Source organism: Conger conger, chromosome 5 (assembly GCF_963514075.1).
Source record: "Conger conger chromosome 5, fConCon1.1, whole genome shotgun sequence".
NCBI lineage: Eukaryota > Metazoa > Chordata > Actinopteri > Anguilliformes > Congridae > Conger > Conger conger.
The window spans coordinates 12,147,110-12,163,649 of record NC_083764.1 but is presented as its reverse complement, the minus strand read 5'-3'; the positions used below and the strand labels follow the sequence as shown (position 1 = coordinate 12,163,649).

The 16,540-nt window shown below is 43.6% G+C and overlaps 2 protein-coding genes across 6 annotated transcripts; both read left to right on the top strand.

The window, feature by feature from the left end:
• The first annotated feature begins 2,173 nt into the window (after window positions 1-2,173).
• Window positions 2,174-8,272, top strand: LOC133129581 (protein unc-93 homolog A-like). Of its 2 annotated transcripts, none has more exons than XM_061243769.1 (8): window positions 2,174-2,288; window positions 2,962-3,143; window positions 3,744-3,973; window positions 4,136-4,258; window positions 5,106-5,317; window positions 5,950-6,085; window positions 6,696-6,827; window positions 6,948-8,272. In XM_061243769.1, the coding sequence occupies exons 1-8, from the start codon at window positions 2,202-2,204 to the stop codon at window positions 7,232-7,234; spliced, it is 1,389 nt and encodes a 462-aa protein (XP_061099753.1). In that variant the 5' UTR covers window positions 2,174-2,201; the 3' UTR covers window positions 7,235-8,272. The 2 variants fall into 2 exon arrangements, with proteins under 2 accessions (XP_061099753.1, XP_061099755.1); XM_061243771.1 differs by lacking the exon at window positions 2,174-2,288 and adding an exon at window positions 2,608-2,672.
• Window positions 8,273-8,962: 690 nt separating this feature from the next.
• On the top strand, window positions 8,963-16,008 carry LOC133129169 (protein unc-93 homolog A-like). Of its 4 annotated transcripts, XM_061243059.1 has the most exons (9): window positions 9,035-9,157; window positions 9,367-9,553; window positions 9,839-10,020; window positions 10,604-10,833; window positions 10,997-11,119; window positions 12,001-12,212; window positions 12,676-12,811; window positions 14,914-15,045; window positions 15,166-16,008. In XM_061243059.1, exons 3-9 carry the CDS (start codon window positions 9,863-9,865, stop codon window positions 15,372-15,374), a joined length of 1,200 nt encoding a protein of 399 aa, XP_061099043.1. In that variant the 5' UTR covers window positions 9,035-9,157; window positions 9,367-9,553; window positions 9,839-9,862; the 3' UTR covers window positions 15,375-16,008. The 4 variants fall into 4 exon arrangements, with proteins under 4 accessions (XP_061099042.1, XP_061099044.1, XP_061099046.1 ...); XM_061243058.1 differs by lacking the exon at window positions 9,367-9,553 and having other exon boundaries at window positions 8,963-9,157; XM_061243060.1 differs by lacking the exons at window positions 9,367-9,553; window positions 14,914-15,045; window positions 15,166-16,008 and adding exons at window positions 12,908-12,957; window positions 13,433-14,907 and having other exon boundaries at window positions 8,963-9,157.
• Window positions 16,009-16,540: the final 532 nt, after the last annotated feature.

Genomic DNA, 16,540 nt, shown 5'->3' with positions numbered 1-16,540 from the left:
CAGTGCCGTATGGAATATGGCCGGAAATATGAAGCATGTATGGCAGGTGGTATATGCAGAAGGTTGTGTGTTCTCCTGCGTTTTTGTGTGACGGAGTGAGATGAACAACAGCAGCAAGTGGGAGTCATAGAGTTTTACTGCAGGGAGCATAATTCTGGCAGATATCCAGTTTCCAATTTACTGCTTCAAAATGACAGGTGCTGGGATATTATAACTGTTGCTTGGAAATAGGGAGTCATGTTGTATCTATCACTCAGACAAGTGAGACTAAGATTTATGGTTGCAAAGATAAATGTAAAAAAGTAGTATATCATAAACTGCTGTTAATGTGCAGTATGTGCATGTACATAGTAGGCTATTCACTCATGTACTACAGGCTCCATTTCTATGATAATTCTGGCTATGATAACACCAAATGAGACACTATGAGTCATTAATAATTATCTTACAGTACAATATCTCAAGTGAGTGCAGATAAGTTGCAGACTTGTTTGATCAAGCAGACCAATCCTGGGTCCAGCCCCTGATCATGCAATAGAATATAGTATGTCATTAAGACAGGAACATGTAACATAAGAATTAAAGGAATTACTGATAGGGACTTCAGTAAGTCAGCACAATGTTTACAGGGCTACTGTTTTGTTACACCTGACATAAAATGACTGAAAAAGACTGTAGACAGGTAGAAAGCAAAGCAATAAGTGTAAGACAGAGAAAATTATATGGTTCAGGTAGTTAGTCATATATGAACATGTCAATAGTGCATTATAACTATAGTGCTTTAAATTGTGCTCACAAGTAAATTTATAATGTCGGGGACTGGCGGAGAGCCACGAGTGACTACGGGTAATCCCTTATAAGCAGACACGCGAACAAGTTCGGCACAAAATCCCGGGAGGTAAAGGAAATAGAAAATAAGTCAGAGACAACTCCGACCAAATAAAAGAAACAGCCCAAAAAACGGCTATAGGAAAATAAAGCAACCCTTAAAAACCAGGGCGAACAACCCAACCAAAATGAGTGCGAAAAGGCAAGCACTGCAAACCCCAGACCGGGGACAAAAATAAAAGTACAACCTAGTATAAAACACAAGGCAAGCAAAATAAAGAACCTTGAGACGCAGCTCAGTAAAAAAACAAACTAAAATACAAATACCAGGGACAACGTCTAGCTCACACGAGCTAGAAATAAAATCAAAACAAAACAAAGAACCTTTAGGAAGGCGTCAGCAGTGCACACAGCACTAGCAAACTGAACACCTTTCTTACCTTTTCTTAAGAACGTGACAGAAACCCGAACCAGAATGATACCTGACTCAAATACACACCGAGTCTACCGCGTGCTTACCAGCTTGGTACAAGAGCGAACAGTTGACACCAAAGCGCCAACTGATTGCCAGTGAGAGCTTTAAATACCCACAGGAGGTAGGCTCCCCTGGCACAAATGAGGACCAGGTGAAAATTATAAACCCCTGATGGCCCCTGGTTACCACAACTGGTACTACCTCCCAACCCTGACAAAATTAGCAGGGTCTTAACTCAGGTCCCCTACCAGTGGCCAGCCTCTGTACCCAGGGCATCTCCGGCACAGGAAGTACTTATTGAAAATAAATCTAGATAAATGTTAATGAGAAACTAAAGCACATGCCATGAATCCTATTTTATGACTTTTGGTGGAACCATAAAAAGCACTAGGCGCTTTGAATAGAATGGTAAATGGTTGGCATTTATAGAGTGCCTTTATCCAAAGCGCTGTACAATTGATGCTTCTCATTCACCTATTCATACACACACTCACACACCAACGGCGATTGGCTGCCATGCAAGGCGCCGACCAGCTCGTCAGGAGCATTTGGGGGTTAGGTGTCTTGCTGAGGGGCACTTTGACACAGCCCGGGCGGGGGATCGAACCGGCAACCCTCCGACGACTGCTCTTAGTGCCTGAGCCATGTCACCCCAAATAGGAATAAAGAGCATGTCACAACAAGACTTACGCTATCGCATGTTGGTCTTATGACCAGATGGAGGCAGCGTTTACCAACTATTGACGACGGGAAACTCCTCCCTACCACTTGCTACTTTATCAGGGTCCAGATGCATGTACCCACAGGAGATAGTGTCTGTCGTATGAAATTTACAGCCGAATAGGTTGTGGAATAAGTTCCTTTTGACTTGAAGACTTGACAGATTTGTGTAGTCAAAATGAGCCGAAACCTGAAAAATGTCCTGGTCGTGTCTTTTGGATTTTTATCACTGTTTACCGCCTATGGGGGACTCCAGAGTTTACAGGTAATTAACTCTTTATATTTTTGTTTATGTGACATAACACCTCACCAAAAATTGAAAGAGTTTTGTGAGTTTGAGTGATCAAATGTACTCTACTTCAGTTAAACACACATCTGATTTGATCGTGTGTTTTTTGTCAAAGTTTGTTTGGGCATTTGAACTGAACAGAAGTGTGTTTGATGTGTTTTGATGTTCTGACAGTGGAGCACTCACGCAAGGATTTCCAGTGAAATGGCAGAACAGAGACCACACAAAAATGGTTGTCTCAGTTGAATCTTTTGCAACAGAGCGCATTTCTGATTTCAGTCCGAAAGTCTGCAAGCAAATGCATTCAAGTTCATAGTGAACAATTGAAGAATTCTGAATTCTGTTGGATATACAGGAAAAGTAGGTATTTTGGCAGTAAACGGATCTTCTAATTTTAAATTACATTTTAGACCTATAATTACCCTGCTGTAAAATCATCTTGAAAATTGAGCTGGCCAAGCTGATCATAAGTTGGCCCAGCTGGGTATGAGCTGGCCAACCAGCTAGTGCTACCAACTGTTTCAAAATATAACTTGAGCAAACCATGTCGACCAGAGCTGGTCTGAATTGATCAACCAGCTGCCAGCTGTTTCAAAAGCAGTTTTCTTTCAGCAGGGTAGCCATTTTGTATTTGTGTTTCCTAATACAGAGCAGCCTAAATTCTGCAGAAGGGATGGGTGTGGCCTCTCTGAGTGTCATCTACGCGTCCATCATCCTGTCCTCGATGTTCCTGCCGCCCATTATGATTAAAAACCTTGGCTGCAAATGGACCATTGTGGTCTCCATGGCTTGCTATGTAGCCTATTCATTTGGGAACCTCTACCCAGGATGGTAAAACATACAAGAGTTGCGCTACATTCACGATCCAACTCGCAATTTTCTTTTGCACACATTGGATCATATCACTGTGTTGATAACGAGTTGATAAACAAAATGAAGAAATATGAAGAAATTGATCAGTCCTACCCACTCAGTACTGCGTGAATCACATTATGCACAACTACATTTTCAGTGTTTTTAACTCAAGTCCAGTTCCTCCAGATACAAGCAAAATTTATCTGAGTAAAATACAAGTTATGTACCATACCAAATTATTGTAGCAAAGCTGAAATGACATTAATTTTACAGTGTGTGACTTCACCCCAGCATCATCAGTCACAACTCAAAAATCCTCAATGAATATCGTCAACAGTGTCACGGTTTGAAGATAAAATCATTATCCTCAGCGACATATTTTAATTCTCAGAGATAATCCATGGTTTAATACACCAACAATACATCATTTTCAGTCACGCTGTACACAAAAGTCGAAACAATCTAAACGCAGATTGCCTCTAAACGTAATAGTTTGCTGTATGAGTAATGAATGGATTGCTATTGGAAAACACCAGGGGACTGTGAGGCATCATCTCCTTAACCTTGTTTCTCCAGGGGTACCCTGATCCCGACCTCCTTCATCCTGGGGCTAGGCGGCTCCCCTCTGTGGTCCGCAAAGTGCACTTACCTCACCATAAGTGGGAACCAGCAAGCGGAAAAGGACAACTCCAAGGGCCAGGATGTAATCAACCTATACTTTGGAATCTTCTTCCTGATATTCCAGTCCTCTGCAGTGTGGGGGAACCTCATGTCCTCACTAATATTCAGCCAAGATACAAACATCGGTAAAATAAAGGAAAATGCATGGACCGAATCAATGTAAAGTCAAGCCGGCTTGCTTTAAACAGCACTGATAAAATAATCATTGCGCAATGTGTTTCTCATAAGATGTCTGACCATCAGCTCTGTCACAAACTCCGTTTTTCTTTCTTTCTGTTTAAAACAAGCCGATATTCCAGAGGAGAACCTGGTATACTGTGGGGCTGGTATCTGCACCCAGAATATTAGTGGAGGGGAAGCACCCAGGCCAGAGCAAAAGCTGGTTCACATACTAGTCGGCTGCTATATAGGTAAGCATATACTGTACATTTCTACCTTCTATGTATAGGATATCTACAGTATTTTGATGGGATCGACAATAAATTCCTCTGAAGTTCTTGTAAATCACAAGTGATTTAAGTGCAAATCTGTTGGTACGAGTGCTTCTTGCATGAGGCCCATTTTTAGCACTTATAAAAGAACAGCCACGTGACTAACTCTCTTAACATCACATCACAGTACAGGAGAATGTGTAACTTTAAAGCAGAGAAAAGCTAAATGTGATGTTCTCAAAGAGCAAAGTTCATAGTACAGCAATATGATTACCCCATAACCCCAGCTGTCATTTTTCAGACGTTAATGATGACTTGTCGTGCATATGTTCTGCTGAGTAACCTCGTCGTTTAAGTTCAGCTGTCCTCAAGGCAGCAGCTATGAACCCTTAGGCCCAGGACAAAATATATTTTTGTTAAAAATAGTTGCACCCCTCATCCTGGGCACCCCTCAGGTCTAGGCCTGGGATTAAATGTCCCAGTTGTTCCCCCCTGTCTGTGGCTCTGGGTGTCCTCTGTACAATCTGGTTTACCAACATTTGGCACCATGCAGCCTAGTGGCTAAGGTACATGACAGGGAACTGGAAGGTTGGTGGTTCAAGCCCCGGTGTAGCCGCGATAAGATCTGCAAAGCTGTTGGGCTCTTGAGCAAAGCCCTTACCCTGTATTGACTCAGGGGGGGTTGTCCTCAGCTTCGTCTAATCAACTGTAAGTCGCTTTTGATAAAAGCATCAGCTAAATGTCATTACATACTGAACATTTAATGGTCATTTCAGACACAGACCTCAGGAGAGTCAGAAAACTCATTGTGCATGTGTCTCCACAGGTGTGGGGATTCTGGCCATGATTCTGGTGGCTGTGTTCCTGGATAACATCGACAGGGACTCGGCTCGCGAGTTCAGGGGGAACAGGGAGCCCTTCTGCAGCACCTTCCTGGCCACCTTCAAACACCTCCGAGACCGGAGGCAGCTTCTCCTCATCCCCCTCACCATGTACAGCGGGTTTGAGCAGGGCTTCCTCTCAGGGGACTACACCAAGGTGAGGGGAAACAGCTCCAGTGTGTGTGTGTGTGTGAGTGTGTGTAAGAGAGAGAGAGAGAGAGAGAGAGACGGAAGAGAGAGACAGAGAGAGAGGGAAGAGAGAGAAAGCGGCTCCTTGTGTGTGTGTGTAAGAGAGAGAGAGCTAGAGAGAGAGTGAGAGTGAGAGAAATACAGAGAGGGGGAGAGAGGGAAAGAGGCTCCATGTGTGTTTGTGTGTGTGTGTAAGAGAGAGCGAGCTAGAGAGAGAGGGGGAGAGAGAAAGAGGCTCCTTGTGTGTGTGTGTTTGTGTGTGTGTGTGTAAGAGAGAGCGAGCTAGAGAGAGAGGGGGAGAGAGAAAGAGGCTCCTTGTGTGTGTATAAGACAGAGAGAGAGAGCTAGAGAGTGAGTGAGAAAGAGAGGGTTAGGGTTAGGGTTAGAAGAGAGGGAAAGAGAGCTAGAGAGGGAGAAGGAAGGGGAGTGGAGGAGAGAGAGGGTGGAGGTGAGCGAAAGAGAGCTAGAGAGCATAATCATTAAAAACATGAACAGATCTAAGAACATAATACCTGCACATTTCATCACTGGAGGGTTGGGACAGTCTCGCCCCTTGAAATGGCTGTGGTTTCCCATGATCTGTGTGCTGTGCTCATGCAGTACTACGTGACCTGTGCCCTGGGCATACACATTGTGGGATACGCGATGATATGCTTTGGCGCCACCAATTCCATCTGCTCCTTCGTTTTCGGGAGGCTGGCCAAATACACAGGGAGAGTGGCTCTGTTTGTCTTTGGTAAGAAACATTCACTGGTTATATGAATCAGTTATACAATCAAAAGAAGATGCATTAGTAGAAGACACACAGTTTCCCTGTTCTGTTGCTTTTCAGGCACTATGAGACAAACTCTCGGCCAGGGGTCTGCAATCTTATCCACAAAGGTGTGGTGTGGTCTGGTGTGGGTGCAGGCCTTTGTGCCAACTGAGCAGTAACACATCTGATTCTACTATTCAAGGGCCTCAAGTGGGTGATTAGTAGAATCAGTTGTGGTACTGCTCAGTTGGAACTAAAGGCTAAACCCACACCAACCCTTTCTAGATAAGATTGAGGACCCCTGCTCTAGGCAATTCCTGGTGTAATATGTACACATAACCAAAACCAGTCCATAACCAAAACCAGACATGCAATTACATTAAATTAACAGGAGAATATTTCTTCCTTTATTTCCCATTCAACTACCTTTCATCATGGATATTTTCCCCTCTAAGACTGTGCCTACCACTCATCATATCTCTTTGATATTGACCTGGCTGTGTAATGTTTTTTTTTTTTTTTGGAATAGCGACGTACACAGGTCATGTAGTCAAAATGGATTTTTCAAAATGGATGTGTGTTCCTCCTGCAGCCTCGGTGTTAAACTTCTCCTGCATCATCGGCCTGTTGTACTGGAGGCCCCACCCAGACCAGCTGCCAGTGTTCTTCGTGTTTCCGGCTCTCTGGGGGATGGCGGACGCAGTGTGGCAGACACAAACCAATGGCAAGTTTCCTCCTCTGAACTTCCTGCAAAATAATGTCCTGCCTACCATATGCGACACTGTGAGGAAACGTTATCTGGGGTTGAAGTAACATCGCTTTCCTTTTCTCCCCCAAACTTTAGCTCTCTATGGGGTTCTATTCCCGCAGCAGAAGGAGGCAGCGTTTGCCAACTATCGAATGTGGGAGTCGGTGGGGTTCATGATCGCCTTCGCTTACAGCAACTTCATCTGTCTGAACACAAAGCTCTACGTTCTGATCGCAGTGCTGATTCTCTCTATGGTGCTCTATGCATGGCTGGAGTGGGAGGAACACAAGAACCCTACCCCAGGGGTGGAGTCCAGCCATGCAGATAAAAAAGAGGACTTGATTTCACCGACGACAGTGGTTAAAGCTGAAACCAAACTGTAGAAAACTGGCTGCTGGACAGACAGTGACGAGTCTGCCAGAAATACAATAGCCCTACCTTTCCACGTCACCGCTATTTTTACATTTTTATAACACAATCTAAGCTTATGTCCAAGGCCCAGTCCTTACGTGTAGTATTTTGGCTTCACAGTCGAAAAAACTAAAACGTGTCCCAAAAATACTTGTGCTTCATTCCAGTGTAGACTTCAAAGTGAAGATTTACTGTATGTTTCAGCATCTGTAAAAAGTGTTCTCTCCAGAAAAAAAAAAGTTTCTGTCAATTTCATTGGCCATGGGCCCATGGCACGGCAGTATATTGCAAAACTGCTTGGCATGTGCTCAGACCTTAATTAAATCTAGCCTTCGATGTGTTACTGGCAGGTCAAACCATGGCACTGTGTCTTGCACTAATTGCCTGTATCTACAGTCAGATAGAGTACAGGGATTCAGACATTTTGCAAATTCCATGTTAATATTGCATTCACAGGTTTAAATGATGTTGCAGTTATTCTGAGGTCCATAATGTAATATGCATATCATAAGCCAGTGAGACTTGCACAAACAATGTACCATTACTGGGAAAAATTCATGGTCCTTTGTTTGGCCAGCTCTCGTGGAGCGGCAAAATTGGCTCGCTGCTCCTGAGGGAGGGTCTTAGAGGATCAGCACACACAACAGCACCCCAGGCACCTCGGCATCAAGGTCACAAGCATGAGACGAGACGGCTTGACGAAGGTGCGTTGCTCCCGGTTTGCCAGATCCCTTTGGGCCGCCGAGGGTTAAGGTGTGGGCGGTGTATCCCCCAGCTTACCCGAATTGGATTAGATGGGGTACAATTGGCTACCAAAAATCTGAAAAAAATAAATTGTTCAATGGCAAACTACATTCCAACTTGGCTGTGCCCTTTGGTGTCCTAACACCTACGTGCTTCTAGCTGGTATTAAAAGTTTTATGTGCGTCTAACTCCTGACACTGATGTACATCTGGAAGTTCACCTTCCTGATTTGGGAATGAAACCTTAGTATCTAAGCGACACCAATACTATAAGGCTGACAGAATGTTTTGTGTTAGCTTGGACTTTTTATTTTGGATGGAGAAACACAAGCATTGAATGCCACTTTTGTTGTGAACTTTGTCTTCCTGTTTTTACTTTTTTCAATACAAAGAAATTAATTATTAAAACTGGAATTATTAAAAAAAAAAATTTGTATAATACGTATGGTGTTTGTATCTTTTTTGTAACTATTGAGCTGAGAAGAAAAATCCACTCTTGTCTTGTAATAGTGAGGCCATCCAGTCAGGATAACACTTCACACTAGATCCAATTATGAGGGTCTTTATTTCTGCAGAGAGTATGCTTGCTGACAGAGCCAGAACTGTGCTAAAAAGTGTTATTTACAGCAATCCTTTATATCCTCCTGGAGAGGCTGTGCAACCGTGTCAATACAACTTGCAACCTGAGCATCTGCCAAATGCCAATAATGTAATGTAAACAAAACATTTCGATTTCTGCAATTCGCATTTTGTGCAAAATATTTGGATAGGATATATAATATGGATAAAAGGCTGTCTCAGACAGCCAGAGCCCATAAGGTATTACCAACAGCATCATTATAAAAGCTGCTTGTTTTAAATCCAGCACCGATAGCATGTTGGTCTTATGACCAGACGGAGGCAGCGTTTACTAACTATTGACGACGGGAAACTCCTCCCTACCACTTGCTACTTTATCAGGGTCCAGTCGCACGTACCCACAGGAGATTGTGTCTGTCGTATGAAATTTACGTTGTGGAATAAGTTCCTTTTGACTTGAAGACTTGACAGATTTGTGTAGTCAAAATGAGCCGAAACCTGAAAAATGTCCTGGTTGTGTCTTTTGGATTTTTATCACTGTTTACCGCCTATTTGGGACTCCAGAGTTTACAGGTAATTAACTCTTTATATTGTTGTTTATGTGAAATATCACCTTATCAAAAATGTAAAGAGTTTTGTGAGTTTGAGCGATCAAATGTACTCTACTTCAGTGAAACACACATCTGATTTGATAGTGTGTTTTTTGTCAAAGTTTGTTTGGGCATTTGAACTGAACAGAAGTGTGGTTTGATGTGGTTTGATGTGTTTTGATGTTCTGACAGTTGAGCACTCATGCAAGGATTTCCAGTGAAATGGCAGAACAGAGACCACACAAAAATGGTTGTCTCAGTTGAATCTTTTGCGACAGAGCGCATTTCTGATTTTAGTCCGAAAGTCTGCAAGCAAATGCATTCAAGTTCATAGTGAACAATTCAAAACAAATTGAATTCTGTTGGATATACAGGAGAGGTAGGTATTTTGGCAGTAAATGCATCTTCTAATTTTAAATTACATTTTAGACCTATAATTACCCTGCTGTAAAATCATCTAGAAAATTGAGCTGGCCAAGCTGATCATAAATTGGCCTGGTTGGGTATGAGCTGGCCAACCAGCTAGTGCTACCAACTGTTTCAAAATATAACTTGAGCTGGTCAAACCATGTCAACCAGAGCTGGTCTGAATTGCTGCCAGCTGTTTCAAAAGCAGTTTTCTTTCAGCAGGGTAGCCATTTTGTATTTGTGTTTCCTAATACAGAGCAGCCTAAATTTGGCAGAAGGGATGGGTGTGGCCTCTCTGAGTGTCATCTACGCGTCCATCATCCTGTCCTCGATGTTCCTGCCGCCCATTATAATTAAAAACCTTGGCTGCAAATGGACCATTGTGGTCTCCATGGCCTGCTATCTAGCCTATTCTTTTGGGAACCTCTACCCAGGATGGTAAAACATACAAGAGTTGCGCTACATTCGCGATCCAACTCGCACATATTTTTTGCACACATTGGATCATATCACTGTGTTGATAAAGAGTTGATAAACAAAATAAAGAAATCTGAAGAAATCAATCAGTCAATCAGACCTACCCACACAGTACAGACTGAAACACATTATGCACCACTACATTTTCAGTGTTTTTAACTCAAGTCTAGTTCCTCCAGATACCAGAGGGAGTGAGCATAATTTATCTGAGTAAAATACAAGTACCATACCAAATTATTGTAGCAAAGCTGAAATGTGTGTCACTTCACCCCAGCATCATAAGTCTCTACTCAAAAATCTTCAATGAATATTGTCAACAGTGTCACGGTTTGAAGATAAAATCATTATCCCTAGCGACATTTTAATTCTCAGAGATAATCCATGGTTTAATACACCAATAATAAATCATTTTCAGTAACGCTGTACACAAAAGTCGAAACAATCTAAATGCAGATTGCCTCTAAACGTAATAGTTTGCTGTATGAGCAATGAATGGATTACTATTGGACTGTGAGGCATCATCTCCTTAACCTTGTTTCTCCAGGGGTACCCTGATCCCGACCTCCTTCATCCTGGGGCTAGGGGGCTCCCCTCTGTGGTCCGCAAAGTGCACTTACCTCACCATAAGTGGGAACCAGCATGCGGAAAAGGACAACTCCAAGGGCCAGGATGTGATCAACCTATACTTTGGAATCTTCTTCCTGATATTCCAGTCCTCTGCAGTGTGTGGGAACCTCATGTCCTCACTAATATTCGGCCAAGATACAAACATCGGTAAAATAAAGGAAAATGCACGGACCGAATCAATGTAAAGTCTAGCCGGCTTGCAACAGCACTGATAAAATAATCATTGCGCAATGTGTTTCTCTTTACATGTCTGACCATCAGCTCTGTCACAAACTCTGTTTTTCTTTCTTTCTCTGTAATTTAAAACAAGCCGATATTCCAGAGGAGAACCTGGTATACTGTGGGGCTGGTATCTGCACCCAGAATATTAGTGGAGGGGAAGCACCCAGGCCAGAGCAAAAGCTGGTTCACATACTAGTCGGCTGCTATATAGGTAAGCATATACTGTACATTTCTACCTTCTATGTATAGGATATCTACAGGATTTTGATGGTATCGACAATGAAATTTTCCTCTGAATTCCGCTGAAGTTCTTGTAAATCACAAGTGATTTAAGAGCAAATCTGTTGGTAAGAGTGCTTCTTCCATGAGGCCCATTTTTAGCACTTATAACAGAACAACCACGTGACTAACTCTCTTAAGGATCTTGAGCTCCGGCAAGTGCACAGTACAGGAGAATGTGTAACTTTAAAGCAGAGAAAAGCTAAATGTGATGTTCTCAAAGGGCAAAGTTCATAGTACAGCAATATGATTACCCCATAACCCCAGCTGTCATTTTTCAGATGTTAATGATGACTTGTCGTGCACATGTTCTGCTGAGCAATCTCGCCGTTTAAGTTCAGCTGTCCTCAAGGCATCAGCTATGAATCCTCAGGCCCAGAACAAAATATATTTTTGTAAATCGTTAAAAATAGTTGCACCCCTCATCCTGGGCACCCCTCAGGCCTTGGCCTGGGATTACATTTCCCAGTTGTTCCCCCCCGTCTGTGGCTCTGGGTGTCCTCTGTACAATCTGGTTTACCAACATTTGGCAGCATGCAGCCTAGTGGCTAAGGTACATGACAGGGACCTGGAAGGTTGGTGGTTCAAGCCCCGGTGTAGCCACGGTAAGATCTGCAAAGCTGTTGGGCTCTTGAGCAAAGCCCTTAACCCTGTATTGCTTCAGGGGGGTTGTCCTCAGCTTCGTCTAATCAACTGTAAGTTGCTTTTGATAAAAGTATCAGCTACATGTTATTACATACTGAACATTTAATGGTCATTTCAGACACAGACCTCAGGAGAGTCAGAAAACTCGTTGTGCATGTGTCTCCACAGGCGTGGGGATTCTGGCCATGATTCTGGTGGCTGTGTTCCTGGATAACATCGACAGGGACTCGGCTCGCGAGTTCAGGGGGAACAGGGAGCCCTTCTGCAGCACCTTCCTGGCCACCTTCAAACACCTCCGAGACCGGAGGCAGCTTCTCCTCATCCCCCTCACCATGTACAGCGGGCTTGAGCAGGGCTTCCTCTCAGGGGACTACACCAAGGTGAGGGGAAACAGCCTGCTCCAGTGTGTGTGTGTGTGAGTGTGTGTAAGAGAGAGAGAGAGAGAGAGAGAGAGAGAGGGAAGAGAGAGAAAGAGGCTCTTTGTGTGTGTGTGTTTGTGTGTGTGTGTGTGTAAGAGAGAGAGAGCTAGAGAGAGAGGGGGAGAGAGAAAGAGACTCCTCGTGTGTGTGCAAGACAGAGAGAGAGAGCTAGAGAGTGAGTGAGAAAGAGAGGGTTAGGGTTAGGGTTAGAAGAGAGGGAAAGACAGCTAGAGAGGGAGAAGGAAGGGGAGTGGAAGAGAGAGAGGGTGGAAGTGAGAGAAAGAGAGCTAGAGAGCATAATCATTAAAAACATGAACAGATCTAAGAACAAAATACATGCACATTTCATCACTGGAGGGTTGGGACAGTCTCGCCCGTTGAAATGGCTGTGGTTTCCCATGATCTGTGCGCTGTGCTCCTGCAGTACTACGTGACCTGTGCCCTGGGCATACACATCGTGGGATACGCGATGATATGCTTTGGCGCCACCAATTCCATCTGCTCCTTAGTTTTCGGGAGGCTGGCCAAATACACGGGGAGAGTGGTTCTGTTTGCCTTTGGTAAGAAACATTCACTGGTTATATGAATCAGTTATACAATCAAAAGAAGATGTATTAGTAGAAGACACACAGTTTCCCTGTTCTGTTGCTTTTCAGGCACTACGAGACAAACTCTCGGCCAGGGGTCTCCAATCTTATCCACAAAGGTGTGGTGTGGTCTGGTGTGGGCGCAGGCCTTTGTGCCAACTGAGCAGTAACACATCTGATTCTACTATTCAAGGGCCTCAAGTGGGTGATGTAAGGCTGGAAATCTGGCATTATCACTCAGGGCTGGTCAGCTTGCTGGCTTCCTCTGGTATTGTGGAATATGTGGCTGTAAAGTAATTTAACTCAGGAGCATGCACCATTAACCCCCACTATCTCCGCACCCATATGGGCAGGAGCCTGTGGGGGAAGACTCAGGCCTCCAGCCGTAAAACTCGTTACGACGGGGCAACATCCTTTACGGCACGGAAAGGTTTCAGAGGGCACGGCCTGTTGGGCCCATTATTCCCTTCGAACCCCCCTTTATTGCTCTCACCCTCTTTACTCAGTCACTAAATGATGTGTACAGCATTGGCTGTTTCATGACAAAGTCAGTTTAGATAATATTAATGTTTGGTATTATTCTGATTGTTTCAGTGCGACTGGTGCAATGGTTTTATTTCTGCAACAGCAAACCCAGGACATCATAACCAACCAGGGAGAAACTGTGTGGAGCTCTGCCCCAGTGAAAGCCATGTGCCTCAACCCCCCTGCGCTTCCTGGGGAGGCGTGGCTCCAAATTACAGATGGGTGACCCATTTTTAGGGTTAACATCAAAGGCCAGATTTTGGATTTAAGGACAGCAAACTAAGCAATCTGGGAGAATGCAATCAGCCTCCCTTGCACTCCGTGCACGTAATTTCTACGTACAGGGTGTCTGTAGCCAGACTCCCGTATGTAGCTTTTATAACCAGGTATGACTTTTAAGACTCCGTAATTTGGTTTCCATTGTAATGTTTTTTTATTTGAAACTAGTATGTAATTACGTGTATGTAACCTGCCTGGTAAAATAAATTGTTAAAACGTGATCTGTGTGGTTTCGCTTACTGACACTCAAAGTTATACAGGGAATGCTTGGTTTACCCCCTCGAACTGGTCTAGGGAGGATGAATATTTCCACTTAATGTATCATGGCGTATAGTACCCGTAGACCTATGTTGGTAAATCCCTCGCCTCCGCATGGTAGTTCATTCATATCGAGCACAGCCGTAGCTAGGATGGTCTGCTTGGGTCCCTAGGCTGTAAACAGATATACCGAAGAGTAGCTATTCCTGCGACCTCTGATGACTACAGATAGCTAGTCAGTTTGTGAGACGTGCACATTACGCGCGATGTGACATGCGGTGGTACCAGCAGAGGACTGTTCGGAGAGTAAATCTCAGAACAGGATTCCTATAGCGATCAAGTCAAAATTATAAATACGACATCCACTAAATGTGGACAACTAATCTAAATTATTATTCTAAAATGGAGTCAGATAAACGAAGGTGAATATATTGGCCCTATTGTGGAGATTCTGGGTCAGCCCAGGCCAGTAAAGAGCGGAAGGCAGAGTGGTACTACTGCCTTTGTATCGTGGTTTGTTTATTGGCTGATCTAGACTGTCTGCATAGGGGCCACTAATTTTTAACCCTATTAGTATTCTTTCAGCAACACCAGAAGGACGAGCACGCTGATACCTTCAGCCCTCGCTAAATTCCGTCGTTGGGTTAGCGTGGGGTATTACAGTGATTAGTAGAATCAGTTGTGGTACTGCTCAGTTGGAACTAAAGGCTTAACCCAAACCGACCCTTTCTAGATAAGATTGAGGACCCCTGCTCTAGGCAATTCCTGGTGTAATATGCACACATAACCAAAACCAGACATGCAATTACATTAAATTAACAACATTCCTTCCTTTATTTCCCATTCAACTACCTTTCATCATGGATGTTTCCCCCTCTAAGACTGTGCCTACCACTCATCATATCTCTTTGATATTGACATGGCTGTGTAATGTTTTTTTTTTGGAATAGCTACGTTCACAGGTCATGTAGTCAAAATGGAGCTTTCAAAATGGATGTGTGTTCCTCCTGCAGCCTCGGTGTTAAACTTCTCCTGCATCATCGCCCTGTTGTACTGGAGGCCCCACCCAGACCAGCTGCCAGTGTTCTTCGTGTTTCCGGCTCTCTGGGGGATGGCGGACGCAGTGTGGCAGACACAAACCAATGGCAAGTTTCCTCCTCTGAACTTCCTGCAAAATAATGTCCTGCCTACCATATGTGACACTGTGAGGAGACGTCATCTGGGGTTGAAGTAACATCGCTTTCCTTTTCTCCCCCAAACTTTAGCTCTCTATGGGGTTCTATTCCTGCAGCAGAAGGAGGCAGCGTTTTCCAGCTATCGAATATGGGAGTCGATGGGGTTCATGATCGCCTTCGCTTGCAGCAACTTCATCTGTCTGAACACAAAGCTCTACGTTCTGATCGCAGTGCTGATTATCTCTATGGTGCTCTATGCATGGCTGGAGTGGGAGGAACACAAGAACCCTACCCCCTAGCCTTCGATGTGTTACTGGCAGGTCAAACCATGGCACTGTGTCTTGCACTAATTGCCTGTATCTACTGTCAGGTAGAGTTCAGGGATTCAGATATTTTGAAAATTCCATGTTTATCCAATACTTCATTCACAGGTTTAAATGATGTTGCAGTAATTCTGATGTCCATAATGTAATATGCATATCATAAGCCAGTGAGACTTGTGTACCAATGTACCATTACTGGGAAAAAGACCTCAATAAACGGTATATCAGACAATTATGGTAGGAATCAATGGAATAGAGCTGTAGTGGTGCAACAGGCTAAGATACAGCGGACTTGCGGTTGCAGTTCGTTGCTGTTGCACACCATGGTTCGATTCATGCTTGCTGCTCCAGAGGGAGGGTCTTAGTGGATCAGCACGCACAACAGCACTCCGAGCACCTCGACATCATGGTCACAGGCATGAGACGAGACGGCTTGACGAAGGCGCGTTGTTCCCGGTTTGCCAGATCCCTTTGGGGGAGTGTTAAGGTGTGGGTGGTGTATCCCCCAGCTTACACTCATTGGATTAGATGGGGTACAGTTGGCTACCAAATTGGGAGAAAAATGGTAAAATCTGAAAAAAAAAAAAAAAAAAAACATTAAAATGGCAAACTACATTCCAACTTGGCTGTGCCCTTTGGTATCCTAACACCTACGTGCTTCTAGCAGGTATAAAAAGTTTTATGTGCATCTAACTCCTGACAGTGATGTACATCTGGAGGTTCACCTTCCTGATTTGGGAATGAAACCTTAGTATCTTAGCAACACCAATACCATAAGGCTGTTTTGTGTTAGTTTGGAGTTTTTATTTTGGATGGAGAAACGCAAGCATTGAATGCCACTCTTGTTGTCAACTGTGTCTTCCTGTTTCGCACATAAATATTTCTATTTCTATTGTTCTCATAGGTTTTTACTTTTATTAATACAAAGAAATGAATTATTAAAACTGGTATTATTTAAAAAAATGTTTTGTATAATATGTATGGTGTTTGTATCTTTTTTGTAACTATTGGCCTGAGAAAAAAAAAATCCACCCTTGTCTTGTAATAGTGAGGAAAACACTTCACACTAGATCCAATTATGAGGGTCTTTATTTCTGCTTGCTGACAGAGCCAGAACTGTGCTAAAAAGTGTTATTTACAGC